Source organism: Etheostoma spectabile, chromosome 19 (genome assembly GCF_008692095.1).
Source record: "Etheostoma spectabile isolate EspeVRDwgs_2016 chromosome 19, UIUC_Espe_1.0, whole genome shotgun sequence".
NCBI lineage: Eukaryota > Metazoa > Chordata > Actinopteri > Perciformes > Percidae > Etheostoma > Etheostoma spectabile.
The window spans coordinates 14,934,598-14,951,448 of NC_045751.1; the positions used below are offsets into that span (position 1 = coordinate 14,934,598).

Sequence of the window (16,851 nt, forward strand, 5' to 3'; positions counted from 1 at the left end):
GTCCTGCGATGTGACTATCGCGCATGCGCACATCGCAATGTCGATGCTAAAACACAATGACGTTTAGCCCTAGTCTCATTGTAAATGGGTATGTGTATGAGTGTGTGTATTAGAGCAAAATTGAATGTTGAGTGCGATTGAAAGCCCTATAGCCCGCCTGCACTATTGTTAAGTACGAATTACGTGTAAATTATCATGTAATGCACAAGATTTAGAGCAATATTAAATGTTATATACTAATATTAACCAACACAACCCCAATTAGGTGATTTTCAAGGTTTGACTTCAATTGTGGAAATCTATCATAAACCATTTAATCCTTTAATGTTTAGGTAAAGAAAATACTAGCACTCAAAATCCATTCTGATCTGGCCTCAAAAGTTGACAGTAGATTTTTGGGGGTAAAATGTTTTTACAAGACAGCAGCAATAAGTACATACAGCAGGGTGTTAGTATGTGTGTGTTCATACCCTGCTCCAGTCATCATTGCTGTGTTGCTGACAGCAAGGCTAACCACCTCAGTGGCGTCCACCCTGCCGATTGCTGATGGGCTTCGCTCGCTCTCGTAGTAACTCAGGAAGCTGCCCTCCAAGGTACACCAACGACGTGCCATGTCTGAAATATACACACAATCATGTAAGCACAAAAATATACAGACAAATGTAAGATAGAACGCAGACAGAATTTACATATTTTGTATTACGTACAGGGTTGTTTGAGGTCAGTCTCTACTGTCATGAGAAAACATTTAATTATTATATGACTTCAATGTATCCTTTGAACCTTAAATCTTCTTAATATTAAATGCAGATATTAAAGCAAGGCTATGGAACTTTACTGAACTGCAGCCCCTGTGGCCATGAATGATGTTACATTATAATGGCAAATTGCATTTCTTAATTAATAAAAAAAAATTCTCAGTCACTTTGAAGACATTATTAGGCGACCTCAATTAGAGCAAGAGGAAAGGGACCACAACCAGGAAGCAACAAACTTGACTTCTGTTTTTTATGGCCAACTAATCTAGGGGAACATATGGTAAGACAAATAGAGAAGGATCATAAATACAGCACACTGACTCGGTAATGCCAATTAGACAGCAGTATCTACCTAAAGTTTGCTAATATTATTCATTAAAAGCTACTTGTCATACTAGACTAAGTAAGGCTGTAGCAGCAAAAACATACTGTACTGAATTGAGCAAAAGTGCATTGTAATGCTAACGAATAGAGAAATAAGTCTTTATCTTTTCTTGTAAAAGCCACCTAATCACCCTTTAAGCATCATGTAGTTAAATTTTCTTCTTCTTAACAGTGCATTGAAACTAAAAACCAAAGCCAAACCAGGCAAACACAAAAAGATCACACCACCTGAAGGCCAGGGTTTCAAGCGATCATTCTTTCAGAATCAACATCAAAGATACAACGCTAGAGATAAAAGAACATCCATACTGTAATCAGTAAAAGTAGTCTAAAGAAACATCTCATTGTTGAAGACCAGAAGATTAAGATTGGTTTTTAACTTCATGATGCCAATTAGATGACTTATGTGAGGAGACAGTTGTCCTCTAATGGACAGAGAAATGTGGGACTAAGTCAGGCTTATTTTAAACTGTACATAAGGCCACACACACACACACACACACACACACACACACACACACACACACACACACACACACACACACACACACCAACACACAGAATTAAAGGAGTTAAGAGACTCCAAGTACCAAGCAGATTTCAATCAACAAACATGATCTCAGTGGAAAAGCTGGAAAACACACAATATTGTCTTCAGACTGTCTGACTGTGCGATTTACATAGCCAATGAGCATGAAGTTCATGAAAACATACCTAATTTTGGATTTTCAAAGTCACCGTGCCATCTGCTTTTGTGTTTCAGAACACACACACACAACACAACACCCACACACACACAGACACACAGACACACACACACACACACACACACACACACAGCCCCTCCCGCACCCCCTGTCGCTTGCGACTCCAAAGTTTCCACCGCATTCATCTCATGAATATGCTAATTGTGCATTCCTCTGCCAACTGTGTATGATGTTTCTGAAGGAACAGATATAGTTCCAATAAAAAAGGAAGTGTCTACAACTGGCTGTTAAAAGAAAAAGGATGTGATAAGCATAGGAAAGGAGGATGTCAGTTTCACCCTATTCACCCTCGCACTGCCTCTCTATGTGTGGCTCTCTCTGACTCTTTTCTGTCAAAAAAAAAAATCTGGACACAAACAGCTTTTAACACTGCAAAATGACTAATATATTGTTGCTTACTGTGGCATTTAGAAAATACTGTTCTTCTGACCCCACTTTGCTTCAAAAAAATCATTCCAGCAGCTGAAGAATCATCTTTATCTGAGACCAAACGTGCATGTAGCAGTTTTGTATGTGTGTGGGAGAGAGAGACAGACTCTGGTATTTAAAGTAATTTCCAATCCAATCTATCTGACAGGACGCACTGTTGTCTTGGTGACGGGAAAGATCGTAATGCACTTCACTTCCGCTCCAAATGTGTCCCTGGATTGCCTAGATTTTTGAGAAAATGTCATGCCCATCATTTCCCACCAAGGGATAGTTAAGTCTTATTTTGTGTAGTATTTTTCTGTAATTTTTCCTTCCTTTGCTTGTTTTTCCTATAATAGGGTAATAACTGAGTAGTTTTCTTTGTACCATCTGAAACACTCACACAATCATCTTCTTAAGAGGCACCCTTTGTTTCCTCACTGAAGTCAACTGCTATCATAAGCTGCTAGAAAACTGTAATCCTATTGATTTTCTAGGCATTTAGCTTTATAATAGTTCTTGTGGATGCAGAGGTTTGTGTGGACTGGTGTAATGGCAACTCCAAAAAGATACTGTCTAGGGTAATGGTTCCCAACATAGGGCCACAAGATAAATCTAAAGGTTTACAAGATGATTAGTGCAACAGAAAAGAAGAAAAAAACATTTCTGCCACAATTATTTTAAATATGTTCCGTTAATCTCTGCTTTCTTTAGCCCATCTAGCAGCATGGCTGTACAGATGGCAAAGTCTGTATAAAATTTAACACAGATCTACGATGTCGAAAGGATAAATCCTAATGACTTTGATGATCCCTTCTACTTTTCATCTAGCGCCACCAGCAGGTCAACTTCTTGACTCATCCAGTAAAATATCTCAACATCTAGGATGGATTGCCAAAAAATGTTGGTACAGCCATTTATTTTTCCCAGAGTATAAATCCTAATAACTTGTGGATGTGATCCCCTGACTTCCTCTATTGCTACCAGCGAGCTGCCATTTGTGGTTTTGAGCTGACAATTGTTTTTTCATTAAATTTTTTCCAATACTTTGCTTTAACTATCTAACAGTTTGGTTGTCTTTACAAAGGGAATCTCAGCCTCACAAAGCTGCAAGCCATAAAAGTTGGAAACAGGTTGGAAACCACTGCCTCAGACCAGTAGTGCCCTAAGGTAAAACTCTGACGGGAACCCAAGGTAATTAACATGATAGGAAGTAAAAAAAAAAACTAAAACTAATGTCTGCTCTATTTTTCATTGTAAATTACTGGATAACTAGATCAATATAGATAATAAAACGATTTTTAAACCAGAATGATTGCCTGGCGGTTGTTTTCCTCCGCCAACCAGCCCTGTTGCAATTTACATCCATGTATAGTGTAGTAGTAGCGAAAACTTAGAAGGGATTTAATAAAAAGCATTATGTGTATTTTATGACAAAACATGGATTCTTCACACACTGTCAACGCCGCAGCACAGAAGATCTATACAATCATCAAGGTTTTAAGATTACGGTCAATGATTCAACATCTGACCAAATGTGAGATATGGTCACAATCTCCCCTTCTGTTCCTGAGTCATGCCCTTGAATAATGGCCAGAAAAGCACTTTCGGTTATCATTTGGCCTGTTTTTGACCTGTTGTCATTTTAAATTATTAAACATTTGTGTGAAATGTTGTCATAATTAGGGTATGAATACTTGAGTTACGGCAAAGAAATGTGTTACGTAAAGTGACAGTAGCCTTGACCACCAACATTTAATCAGTTCATCCTTGAGTCCAAAAGGAAGTTTGTGCAAAATTTGAAGAAATTCCCTCAAGTCGTTCCTGACGTTTCGTTCCAGACAACCCAAAAACATAACATTCCCTCTCAGAGTGAACTAGTCACAAGCAGTGGAAATCCAGTGACAAGGAGTGGCAGAAGACATTACTTTGAATCCATTGTCCTAAAACAACAGGAATATTAATACATCTCTTCTTCATGTTGGCTCATGTGGTAGGCAATACAGATCCTGTCTCCTTGAACTTTTTCGAACAAAATCTTTCATCACTGTATAGAAGGGAGACAAAAACATGTTTTAATTTCCTCTCAACCCCATAGAGAAAAGCACTAAAAAAATCCCACTGTAAATCCAGGACACAAATTGCTACGGGACCCCGGGTCCAGACAGTGTGGACACATGAATGGGCTCACTACTTAACCAACCCGTTTCTGAAGAATTATCCCAATAATAGGCAGCACAGTCAAAAGAACAGATGCCCACATCAGACTGAGGACACTGAAGGTTAGGAAAGGAGAGGGAATAAAGGGGGGGCAAAAGTTGTTGAGAGATTACAAATGTTTGACAAATGTAATTTCAGATACAGTTTTCATTTTGGGTTTGCATTGTAAATGAATATGAGGGATTTGGCACTGAAGAGAAGACAGAAGAGGCTATGATGACAGGAATTAGCCATTTTCATGGAGGCCTGAAGGTATGAGAATATCTCAAACAAGGCAGGAAGATGCACCCATATCACCCAATATGGAACACTTAACTAGTGCAGTGGCTGTCATTTCAGTTCCATAATGACTACAATGTAAATGTGGAATAGCTGCAATAAGCTTTACTCAGTTGAATATAACTATTATTCAGCTATGTTAGGACGTGTGGCATGATCTATTTCCCACACAGCAGTGAATGCCTTTGGATCCATTCAAGATATTCCACCAGGAAACTGGCTTTATCAAAAACCAGCACATCACCGAATCACACGCATCCTTCTTTCTTCTTTGTTTGTGGTGCAGCATTTTCTTAGCGGGCGGGATACTACTAGCTTCTACACAAGCACCCATGCAATGGGGGGGAACAATAGTGCTTGATTTACAATCAAGCAGCTGCGTCCATTGCCAGCTGCTCCCCACACTCAGCAATGGCCCCCCAGCCCAGCCGTTCTCCGCGGGAGTCCGCAACAAGCCGCCAGAGACAGCGCTAGCCAACCGTGGTATATGCCTCCACCAGCTAAATTGGGCCAATTAGCTTGTACGCCAAGAGTGCTCCTTGCATAGCATTTTTCAGAGGAAATGTGGAATCTTTCTTTTTCTGCATGTTCTTCACCTCCTCTCTCGCTTTGACAATTTATCAAATATGCTCATTGCTTCAAGTATGCAAGATGAGCAGGTTGATTAGTCTAATCACGTCATCAATGTGGCAATTAAACTGTCGTTTTGTTCCTTGACTGAATTAGTCTGGCTATCACCAGAGCAAGCCAAGCTCAATAGATTTGAGATTAAGCATTGGTCTGGGGAGCCTGCTCTTTATTTTTTCTGCACAAGAAGCGTGACCAACGGGCATAGTTCAAATGATTCTGTACACAATGAGATAGTCCTTCAATCAGACCAACAATCCGGGTAACGTAGAAGTGACAGTGGCACCAACGGGTTGCTGCCCTTCGGTGGCCGCTATGTCGAATGTAAAGATGAAGCTGCTTGATCACTTCTCTATCGTCATTGTGTTAAACCCGCCAGTAATGTGGCAGGTAGATAAGCTAGTTTGTGATTGGTTTCCGCAAAATAGTGAACTGAAGCACAATAATTAAACGTGCAGGTTTCCAGACCGAGCTGCAGGGCTAATCAAATCGCCAGCAGAGTGGGCGGAGTTTACCCAGCCTCTGACTGAATGGCCTAGGTTACAGAATCACATATTTACTATAAAAGTTGTGACACTGTCTCCAGCTTTATTCTTGACTGCACTGCTCCAGATACACCCAATGTCCCCCTAAACTTTTTAATCGACATGGCACGGGCACCCATTTCAGTATGCATCGAAAAAGCAGACTTTGCCCCTTCCCACTGAATCACCCGCTCTCCCACCTCTCTCCCTTCCGCCAATCTTCTGCCTATCTCGCCATCAGACTAAAATATCTGTGATGGAGACATCTGCTGGACAGCTTGTCAGGGGGGCTGGAAATGGAAATTGAGAAACTGAAGGGATCTGAACGATCTGTCTGTGCCAGAATTACAGCCCACTTCATTACAGGGAGAAATGGACAGATATGGCATATGATAAAGAAAGAAAAAAACGCTATCTGCAATGTATTTCTGGCAGAAGCAACAGCAACTAGTCACTCATTTAGGCAAGCAGAGGCACAGTAATATTATGAGCACTCCAAAAGCATATTAGATAAAGACAAATTGTTTATATAGTCTTTGTGTACTCCTCGTAAAATATAAACCAGAATAACATTAATGTGACTGCTTATAAACTCCACTTCCATCATTTCACATCCTTTGACAACTTTGTTTTGGGCATAAAACTATAAAGAATATTTGGTTTATGATGAAAACAAATGACTCCAGCTTTGTAAATGCAAGTAATTGAATGTTCATATGGGCTCAGATTTGTGTCCTTAATAAAACTGTTAACATAATTCTAGTTCTCTCTGTTTCTCTCCACACCACCTCCTCCCTCTTCTTTCTCTGGCAGTTGTGAGTTACTGTTGCAGGCAAAAACAGACCTCAGCTGATGAGGAAAAGACAAAACTAATCAGAAATTAGGGGTGCCATTTCCGTGCTGCCACTCACCATTTCAGACATTAACTGCCTACTGTCTCTCTTTTCCTCCCAAGACTCTTATGAGTGTAGAGACACACACACAAATGCACGCAAAGCATGTCCATACTCTTTAATGTGAAAGTAGCGCTACCCGTTTAGGGGGAGACTTAATTTAGCCTAGAATCAACTGCGTGAAGCTGATATGGAGTGGAACAGCAAACAGCTAATAAAGTGGTGCCACGCTGGAGAATAAACCTGTTCAACCTTGATTTCAACATAAATAAAACAAGGACTACTGTTTTTCTAATCCTAATCTATATTCCCAGCAGCATCTACAATAACATGTTTTTTTGCCAAATGCTAAGTAGCACAGTATTTTATTTGATTATGGTGAACTGGCACAATGAAACCCCATGCCACCTACTTGAGTCAAGACCATTACAAAAATTGCTTGCCAAATTAATTTATGTCGTAATCTCAATTTAGCTGCCATCGGCGGAAGCATGAAAGCCTATTGGAGTTGTTTCCAGACAAAAAGTTTAAGATGTTGTAGCAGAGTGCTTTTATTAAGCCTTGAGCACAACCAATGAATAATTAAGAACTTGGGTCCATCTATAGACCATCTAACCATTAGCCTGAGAGCAAAAGGCATCCCAGAGTACATTCAAAAATACCTCATCCCTCCGTGCTAAGAAAGTCCTGACAGCGCTTCCTCGGGATTGAAGAAGTTGGAACGCATTGAGTTTTAAACCAAAACCCCTCTGAATTTTTTAATAGCTGCAGCTGCAGTTAAGGCGCCATTAAAGCACAAAGGTCAAACTTGCACGGCTCTTCATATTAAATAGATGACATAACAGGGTGTTTATCTGTCGAAATGTTATTATATCACAATCACTTATCTGCGGGGATAAGTACAAATCACACGTTGTCATACCAAAGGGTTTTTATACAAACAGTCGATGGAGTTCTTTTTATGTAATCACTGTAATGGCAGGAACCACACTGGAAAGACAAATGCTTACTTAAAGCTGCTCTAATCAATATTTCTATATCAACAATGAATTAAATTACTACTTGTAATGTAAAAGAGGTTGCTCATACAAATTAACCAACAGATAAATATTACCCAACTTTGCAGCTCCCCTCATCTTTAAGGATTGTTTCAGTATTTTCTTTTCCACATCATTATTGACAGGATTACGTCTTACATATTACCCTTCATGTAATTCTTAACTTTCAAAGACACTTTTGCAATCTTGTGTTTACAGCTTGTTTTTGCTGCCCGCAAGTGATCAAAGGACAATTCGGTTACTTTTCTTTTCTTTCTTTAAGGTTTGGCCATCGATTATGACAGCAATAGTCTTAAACTAACACTTTATTCACCAAGTCAATTGCTGAACTCTAAGAACATGGTTGCATGTCAGAAACCAAAGCAGGTTTAAAGATATTGAAGAAATGCAAAAGGTAAGCTAATTTCATGGAAAAGATGAACAGGAGAAATCATCAGGAATTTATTACCAACATTATTAGCGGTTTACTTCTACAAAAAGTGGTTTGAAATATGTCTCATCGACTGACCAATTGTGTTTCTTGACCCATCAGACTTTGTTGTAGCGTGGTTGCCAATTCCCTGATCTGAGCAATTACGTTAGTAGGTGCCATCTTATCATAACCAACGGCAAACAAGCATAAAAATTAAGACCTAAATTGCAATACATTGAAATTATCCAACAAATTAAATGGAAATGAATTCCATCTCTACAAATAATAAGAATTTCAATAGACTCTGATAAGAAGTTCTCCTCCAAGGGGCAATTTCCAAGACCTCAGCGCGGTTTGTTAGCCAGCATGTTTAACCACCAATGAGAGCAGAGCATGTGTGGGTTGATGGAAATGGAGATGGATGTCTTGCCCAGACGTAAGAGATACAGCTTATCCAAGTGGCAGGTATCTGCAAGCTGTCACCCCAACCCGGAAAGCTTCTATCCCCGATTTCTCCTGCATCCCCCCCTCATTCTCCACCTTCTCAATAACCCCCTTCCCCAGGGGCAACATCCAAAGCTGGCTCCTTCTCCTAATTACCCATGGGCCCAAGAAACGCTCCAGCTGTTGGGAGAAGTGGGACCATTGCAGAGCAGGAGGTGCAGCAGCAGCAGCAGCTGAGGAGTATGGTGTGAAATGGTACCTGATTAAAAGTTTTAAACTGCATTAGAAGACAAAATAAGGAGAATTCAGAAGTTTCAGAGGTACTATCTCTCAGGTTGATTTAGATTGTACCACATTTTTTTTATATATTTATATCTGAATTGTTTTAACCTGGCCCTAATTTACCCAGTACTTCCGTAGAGCATTCACTGCTGGGTTGTCTAAGAACATCTTTCTGTCTGACAACTATTCCCAGAGGAATGATGCATTTAAAAGACAGATTCATTGATCGTTTTGACTGGACTGTTTGGTCTACGGATTAAACGATTGGCATTTTGACAAGTGACAGACACTGACACTGATTGATCGTTCAGCGCTTAACTGGAGTAGACCTCTGACAAAGACGCAGTTTAAATTGCTTACAAATGGATTGATGGATTTATTGGCCCTGTCGGAGGTTTGCAAAAACGGAATTTACACTAACCATCTCTTCCGCGACGGTCCAGCGTTGTCTTGGCAGGGCCAGTGGAGATGTAGAGGAAGCCATCCATGAAGGGGGAAGCGTCGGACGGGAAGGTGCTCTCCGAACACTGCTCGGGTCTGGGGAAATCTACAGTGAGGGGGAAACACAGTAAATGAGCAAGGAAATGATTTTCCCCAATGAATGCAATGGTGGCACCATTCTGATGCTTCATTTGCACTTACGTACCATCATTTAACCTGAAGCTTTAATACTACTGTACTAATGTTAAACATTATTTTTTTGTCACATACAGCAAATATCTCCTCACTATCTGCGAGCTGCCTGTCCCCAGAACACACTGTAAAAAACACGGTCTTTGTAGACAGCCCGGGGTCTACAAACGGCAACAAAAACAAACTGTGCCCACCTGCACCACGAAGCATACACCAACAGTGTTCCAGCGTTCCAGCCAATAACCGACAAGAAGGATTTGGGTGTGGGGGTTGGCGGGGTTAGTGCCCGGAAGCAGAGAAAGTAGGGGGAGGGGATGGGATGAGGAGGATGGAGGGGGAAGCTTGTCTCGTTCTGTTTGAAACTACTTGACAAACATAATAATCGGTTTGATGTCCAAAACAACAAAGTGTAATTCAGGGCTGTGTATTCATAGAAGAAAAACTCAAATGTAAAAATTCCTTTTGGTTGTTAATAATGTGAAATTGCTCAGAAGCATGAGCATCACTTTAGGAAACAAAATGTGTTCTTCATAGCATCATGATACGATTCCCCTGAGAATATTTAATCTCCAGCTATGGTAGTAAATCTGTTAAATTAAGTATGCAATCCCACAGTGCAATTTGTGGGACACAGCATTATACAGAATATAGCATCTATTATCTGTCAAAATGTCCAGCACTAATCCCAGATGCCATTCTCTCTTATTATCCCACTCTATTATATATTTAAAATCACTATAAAGATCTGTCAACCAGAAAACATGGATTTATGGCTCAATTAGGGCACAGCTCCCCATTGTCGAAGTGCCCTTAAGCAACACCCTAGATCCTTACCATCTTCATTATTGTTGATCCTAAACCTGAGCTCTGACCTCCATGTGGAGAGTATTTTTCTGTGGGCTTCAATGAAGCTGCACAGTATTATCAATTTTTCCCACAAAAAACATAAAACATAATTATAAAAGCTACTGTGTGTTTAGTCATGACCTGGCCCCGTGGGCATTCAGGGACAAAGATAAGATGTTCTGAAAGTATTTCAAGGCACAAACCTCCATCCTCCAAACCTCCTATCTCCTAAAAAATAGTTTCATGTCATGTACTCTTTCCCTTTCTTTGTCCCTTCTCCATTTAAATTAGAAGCCTTCATCCATTATTTCTCTCCTTTCCTTCTAAACTCCCTCTTCTCATCCTTTCTTGCTAGCTTTAGAAGCTCCCCATATTCAACCTTATCATTCTCAAATTCAATTAGCTACAATTCTGTGGTTCAATTTTCTGCCAGAGCCTTGGCAATATGTTACAGATTATATCTTCACTACCTCCAGCTCTCTCATCAAGCAAGGTAAAATAACTTTAATTGAAACCACTTTTAATTGAAGGGACATTTCCACCCTTTACTGTGACCACCAAAGCCTCATCTCAGGGAAGCGTATCTTTCCGCAGAGAAAAACAATCAGAATGAAATATGTTTTTAAAGTCTAATATTACTAAATGATGATGACATGAAAGTAAAGCTCCATTATAAATATTTTTTTAAGGTTAAAATCTTAAGTGAGTAGGGGTAGACAATATGACAATATATACCGTGGGATGAAAAATTTGTCCTTTAGTTTATGCTGTGTAATCCATCCCGTTAATATCTCACGGTGAGGCCATTGTGGGCCATGTTACCGATCAGTGAGCCAGGCTGCTTGACAATCATATTGTATTATCACTTATATTTGTTAGATATTAAACTGATGAAATGGATTAGCCCAAAACAAATATTTTGTAATGTTGTATTATTCATTAACAGTCACTTGATGATTTTACAGAAAATATATTATACTTTATATAAACAAAATCACAAATACCATACCATATTACAATCCCTCTCTTTTCTATGGCAAAAGTCAGTCCACATCACATTTGATCAGATACATTCATGTTACCACCCCCAAGGTCCAGATGAGTCATCAAAAATATTTTATGTTTTTATATGAAAAGTTAAGAGGGAATTTGATATACTCAAAAAAAATGTTTTTCCCCCAACACAGTTATTATTAATGACTGAAAGGGATCAATTCAAAATTCAAAAACACTGCACATTCAAAAATGCACCATCATCCATGATTGGTCTAGCTAGTGGCAAGTATTCACATCAACAACACCACCATATCTGGCATGATACAGGCATTTTTATGCACTGTAGCCATTTATAACGAGTGAAATATGTTTTTGATGTGATGCCAAGGATGCAGAGCCAATCAGGATCCGGGTGACATAAAGCCTGGGTGTCATTAGGTAGAAACATTTGTAATCTAGCTTTGAATCTAACACGGACAATGTGTCTGCCAATAGCAGCACCATAAATACATGGAATCTAACAGAATTTAATCAGCAAACTGCAGGGAAGTAAGTCTAACACACACACACACACACACACACACACACACACACACACACACACACACACACACACACACACACACACACACACAATTTCCAAGCACTAAGGTTGAAAGAATGTAAATAAGCCAATGGCTTGATGCTGTATCAGTTGTAACAAGGCTCTCTCTGTGAGCCTTTTAAACCGTCCCTCTAGGCCCCTAAAGCTGGACTCTGTTAAGATGGGACTGTGATGTCTGTGGGGGCGGCAGTTGAGAAGTCTGGCCTGTGCTGATTGGCTCAGTCCCCAGTGAAGGGAGGTGACATGACAGAGTGCTCAATTAGCCATCTGGTCGCCCACGGCAACGGTCACAAAGTGGTCCCCGACAAGCAGTGGACAGTGGGGTAATCAGAGCCGCCCGCACAGACACACGCACGCACTCACGCACGCACGCACGCACGCACGCAACATGTACAAGTCAGATAAATATAAAAGAGGCCAGAGGACTACATTTCCAAGTGCAAAAAACAGTCACTAATGTATTCGCAAGGGAAGCGCTTTTGGCCAAAAGTAACTTCCCTTCCAAATTAAAACCAGCCACATATAGACACTCAACCAGGGAAAAACACCTTGGACTTAAAAACACTAGTGACCTCCTGACCCTTTTACAGTCCAGCGTACAATCTGTGTACTGGTTAAAAACATAACCTTAAAACAACTACAAGCATTGAAGAAACTAGCAGAGCCTTGCAACGTTGCTAACAAAAGAGCAGAATGGAGACTTGAGATGAAACAGGACCTCTGATTTAGTATGTGCATGTTTGTGTGTGTGTGTGTGTGTGTGTGTGTGTGTGTGTGTGTATCTTTTTATTATCCACACAGAAAGCCTGCTGGATAAATTTTTAATGTGCCGCGAGATTCAGAGATCCAAGGCATCAGGGATGCTAGGGTGGCAACAATAAAACTTCTTTGGCTCTAAATCCGTAGTGTGTCATTTAAGAAGACGCAGAATGATGTCAACAGTAAGAGGCATTGCTGTTTAGCTTGGTTTTACAGTACAATGGCCACCTGGGTGATGTGAAGAGCCGCCATAAAACACAATTTACATGTTTACATTGCTCTGTTTACAGTTTAGGCATTAGCTGATGCTTTTATCCAGAGATTTACAGTGAAATAGCTGGCAAGAGTTCACCGTCTTGCTTCAATACAAAAGTTATTCACAGCAGAAATCTTATTGTAGAATTTTTATGAGTTTAGAATTTTACAAATAGTTCCTATGGCATAACTTTGTTGACAAGTATGGCACCGCTTTCTTTTGAGAGGCACCAAAGTATGGAATGATACACAGTTGCTTTAAAGTGGCACTATTTAACATGTACTATAACAAGTTTATAAGTTGATATATGCACTGCTCCCAAGTGCCCATTGTGACAAGCGACTCATAACAAAAACAATCTTTGACATTTGTCAGTATATAGATGGTCAAACATTTTCCAGTAACATGGATTTTAAGCATCAAACAATACAAATTACATCCATCTACAAGATTTCAAATGACACGTCAGTATATAAGAGTTCAGGTGCAGGATACGTGTCAGCATTTACCACATAAACACAGAAAACTAAATCCAAAACATTACTGTGTAAATAAGAACTTCAGAGCGACTACTTCTGTAGAGCAACCAATAATGGGAACCATATATAATATGTCTATTTCTGACAATTCCAAATGTATTACAAAAAGTCAAGTCAGCATTACTGCCAATTTCTTCACATATACTGGATATGCAGAGGAGTCGAAAGTTTGTTTCTTACCGTCCCACTGTGAAAAAGACAAAAAAAATGCACAACAGATAAGACAAGACATTCCTACCACAAGAGCACAAAAGGTGCTCAACTGATAGGGACATTTTTTAACAATAAGACAGTAAACAGCAACAATATGACAAGACAAAAACACAAGAACATTATGATATGATGTGTTGTGGTAGTGCATAAAGATGCACTGTTGGTAGGTGTATAGTTTGTGTAAATGAAGCCAAAACATCGTTGTATTGGTAGCGAGGCAAAGTGGCAGATGGAGTTCAGTTGTTAATGTTACCCACCTGCAGCGTTTGAGAACCACTTGCCAACTTGTCTTTCCAGTAAGACAGAGACCAGCGGCACCAACACAGGGAGTCTGTCCAAGGACTGAAACTTCTTTTTTGTGTTAAAAAAACTGCTCATTGGCAAAAACAGTCCTCTGTGTTGTCCATTTAAGGATCTTGCAACATCAGTATACTCTGTACCTGTTAAATTAGCCCACACGATTTGGAAAATGGACACATTTTGGGATTTATAATGCTCATTTTGGTGTTGAGGAATTTTTTTTAACATTTCCAGTTTTAGTCCATCAGGTAACACTTTTTTGTCAATAATGACTTCCAATTTAGGCTTTGCACGGACACTGATTATTGGGGGAATTTCAAACCTAATGCTCTTCACCGATTTGGTTCCTTAATTACTACGACTTTATATCAGTATTCAAAAAGTTGTAACAACACAGATCAAAGTGCAGTATCAACAGAATTTGGTGGCAGGTGTTTTATCCATCACCATGTTCCCACTGGCAAGTTATAGGACAGACACTGTTGACAGACCAGTTAGACATGAGTTGTCTGGGATTTTTGTGCCTTTAATTTCAAGCAAAACTTTTCAAGTATCAAACAAAAAACACTCAATCAAAAAAAAAATTACAAAATCGTCACCTAAAAAGGTGAAACATGCAAACAAAACATTTGTGTTGTTGTAAACTATTGTTCTTTTATTCATTTGATAATATGTCCTCTTTTTTACAGTTCCCTCAGCCTCTTTCTCAATGCTCTCGCGTGGGTGGGTCTAACAAAGGTGCGTCTCCATTGGCTAATGAGTATTGAGTGACAGCTCAGTGCTTGCCTGCCTGTCCTGACGTTTCAGTGCAGCTAATGTTAGAGACTTTGGGGAATACACAAACCAGTCTAAACAGCAGATTTCAACAATATTAATAGTAAAAGTGTAAGTACTGATCATATACACTCACCGGCCACTTTATTAGGTACCCCATGCTAGTAACGGGTTGGCCCCCTTTTGCCTTCAGAACTGCCTCAATTCTTTGTGGCATAGATTCACAAGGTGCTGGAAGCGATTCCTCAGGGAGTTGGCCATATTGACATGATGGCATCACACAGTTGCCGCAGATTTGTCGGCTGCACATCCATGATGCGAATCTCCCGTTCCACCACATCCAAAGATGCTCTATTGATTGAGATCTGGTGAGTGGAGGCCATTTGAGTACAGCGAACTCATTGTCATGTTCAAGAAACCAGTTGTGGGTGATTCCAGCTTTATGACATGGCGCATATTACGCTGAAAGTAGCCATCAGAAGTTGGGTACATTATGGTCATAAGGGATGGACATGGTCAGCAACAATACTCAGGTAGGCTGTGGCGGCAACGATGCTCAATTGGTACCAAGGGGCCCAAAAGTGCCAAGAATTATTCCCCACACCATGACACCACCACCACCAGCCTGAACCATTGATACAAGGCAGGATGGATCCATGCTTTCATGTTGTAGACGCCAAATGACCCTACCATCCGACTGTTGCAGCAGAAATCGAGACTCATCAGACAGGCAACGTTTTCCAATCTTCTTGTCCAATTTCGATGAGCTTGTGCAAATGTAGTTCAGTTTCCTGTTCTTAGCTAAAGGAGTGGCACCCGATGTGGTCTTCTGCTGCTGGAGCCATCTGCCTCAAAGTTACTACTGTGCGTTCAGAGATGCTCTTCTGCCCACCTTGGTTGTAACGGGTGGTTATTGAGTCACTGTTGCCCTTCTATCAGCTCGAACCAGTCTGGCCATTCTCCTCTGACCTGCTGCATCAACAAGGCATTTCCGCCACAGAACTGCCGCTCACTGGTGTTTTTCTTTTTCGGACCATTCTCTGTAAACCCTAGAGATGGTTGTGCGTGAAAATCCCAGTAGATTAGCAGTTCTGAAATACTCAGACCAGCCCTTCTGGCACAACAATCATGCCCCGTTCAAAGTCACTCAAATCACCTTTCCCCATACTGATGCTCGGTTTGAACTGCAGGAGATTCTCTTGACCATGTCTACATGCCTAAATGCATGGTTGCAGCCATGTGATTGGCTGCTTAGAATTAATGTGTTAACGAGCAGTTGGACAGGTGTACCTAATAAAGTGGCCGGTGAGTATATTGTCTGTGTTCTACGTTGCAAGCATGGTTAATAGACGTTTGTTCTTTCGTTGTGTTAAGGTACTAGCTAGCAAGTAAAGCTGTGTAAATTAGCCTTTAACGTAAGCTAGTGAACTGCTAAACCAAATGCTAGCCATGCCAGGTAACTTTGGCTTACTGTAGCTACGTTACTGAGCTAATTTGCCATGGGAATCATATAGGCTTAGTGAGGCCTTACTCAATAGTTATATTATTTATCGTCAGACATTTTGCTTAGAATTAAAGACAAAAATAATCCCAAAGAGTATTAAAATAAAATAAATAAATAAAAAATAAATAAATAAAAATATTTGCAGATGTTAGCAGTGCGTTCTCATTTTTAAAATTCATCTTTCACAGCGTCAAAAATGTTTCAAATTAAACTATGTACTATAAACTTCCTCTATGTTGATTGGAAATAGCGGCCCACCACACCAAAATTTCTGCCGCCACAGTTTTAGAAATAGGGCAGAAGCACAATATAGTCGCGGTTGCTTTTTAAATGATCCTGCCTGTTGGAAAACCTATCCACGCGCCCCCCCC

At 40.1% G+C, this 16,851-nt stretch overlaps 1 protein-coding gene across 2 annotated transcripts in view; it reads right to left on the bottom strand.

The window, feature by feature from the left end:
• Positions 1 to 16,851, bottom strand: part of arap2 (ArfGAP with RhoGAP domain, ankyrin repeat and PH domain 2) — a 123,569-nt gene that overhangs the window by 35,889 nt on the left and 70,829 nt on the right. For both annotated transcript variants that reach the window (XM_032544568.1, XM_032544569.1), the window contains exons 15-16: positions 9,478 to 9,603; positions 471 to 615 (exon numbers count right to left, since the gene is read on the bottom strand). In XM_032544568.1, coding sequence (XP_032400459.1) covers positions 471 to 615; positions 9,478 to 9,603 — 271 coding nt within the window. The remainder of the gene's footprint in view (positions 1 to 470; positions 616 to 9,477; positions 9,604 to 16,851) is intronic.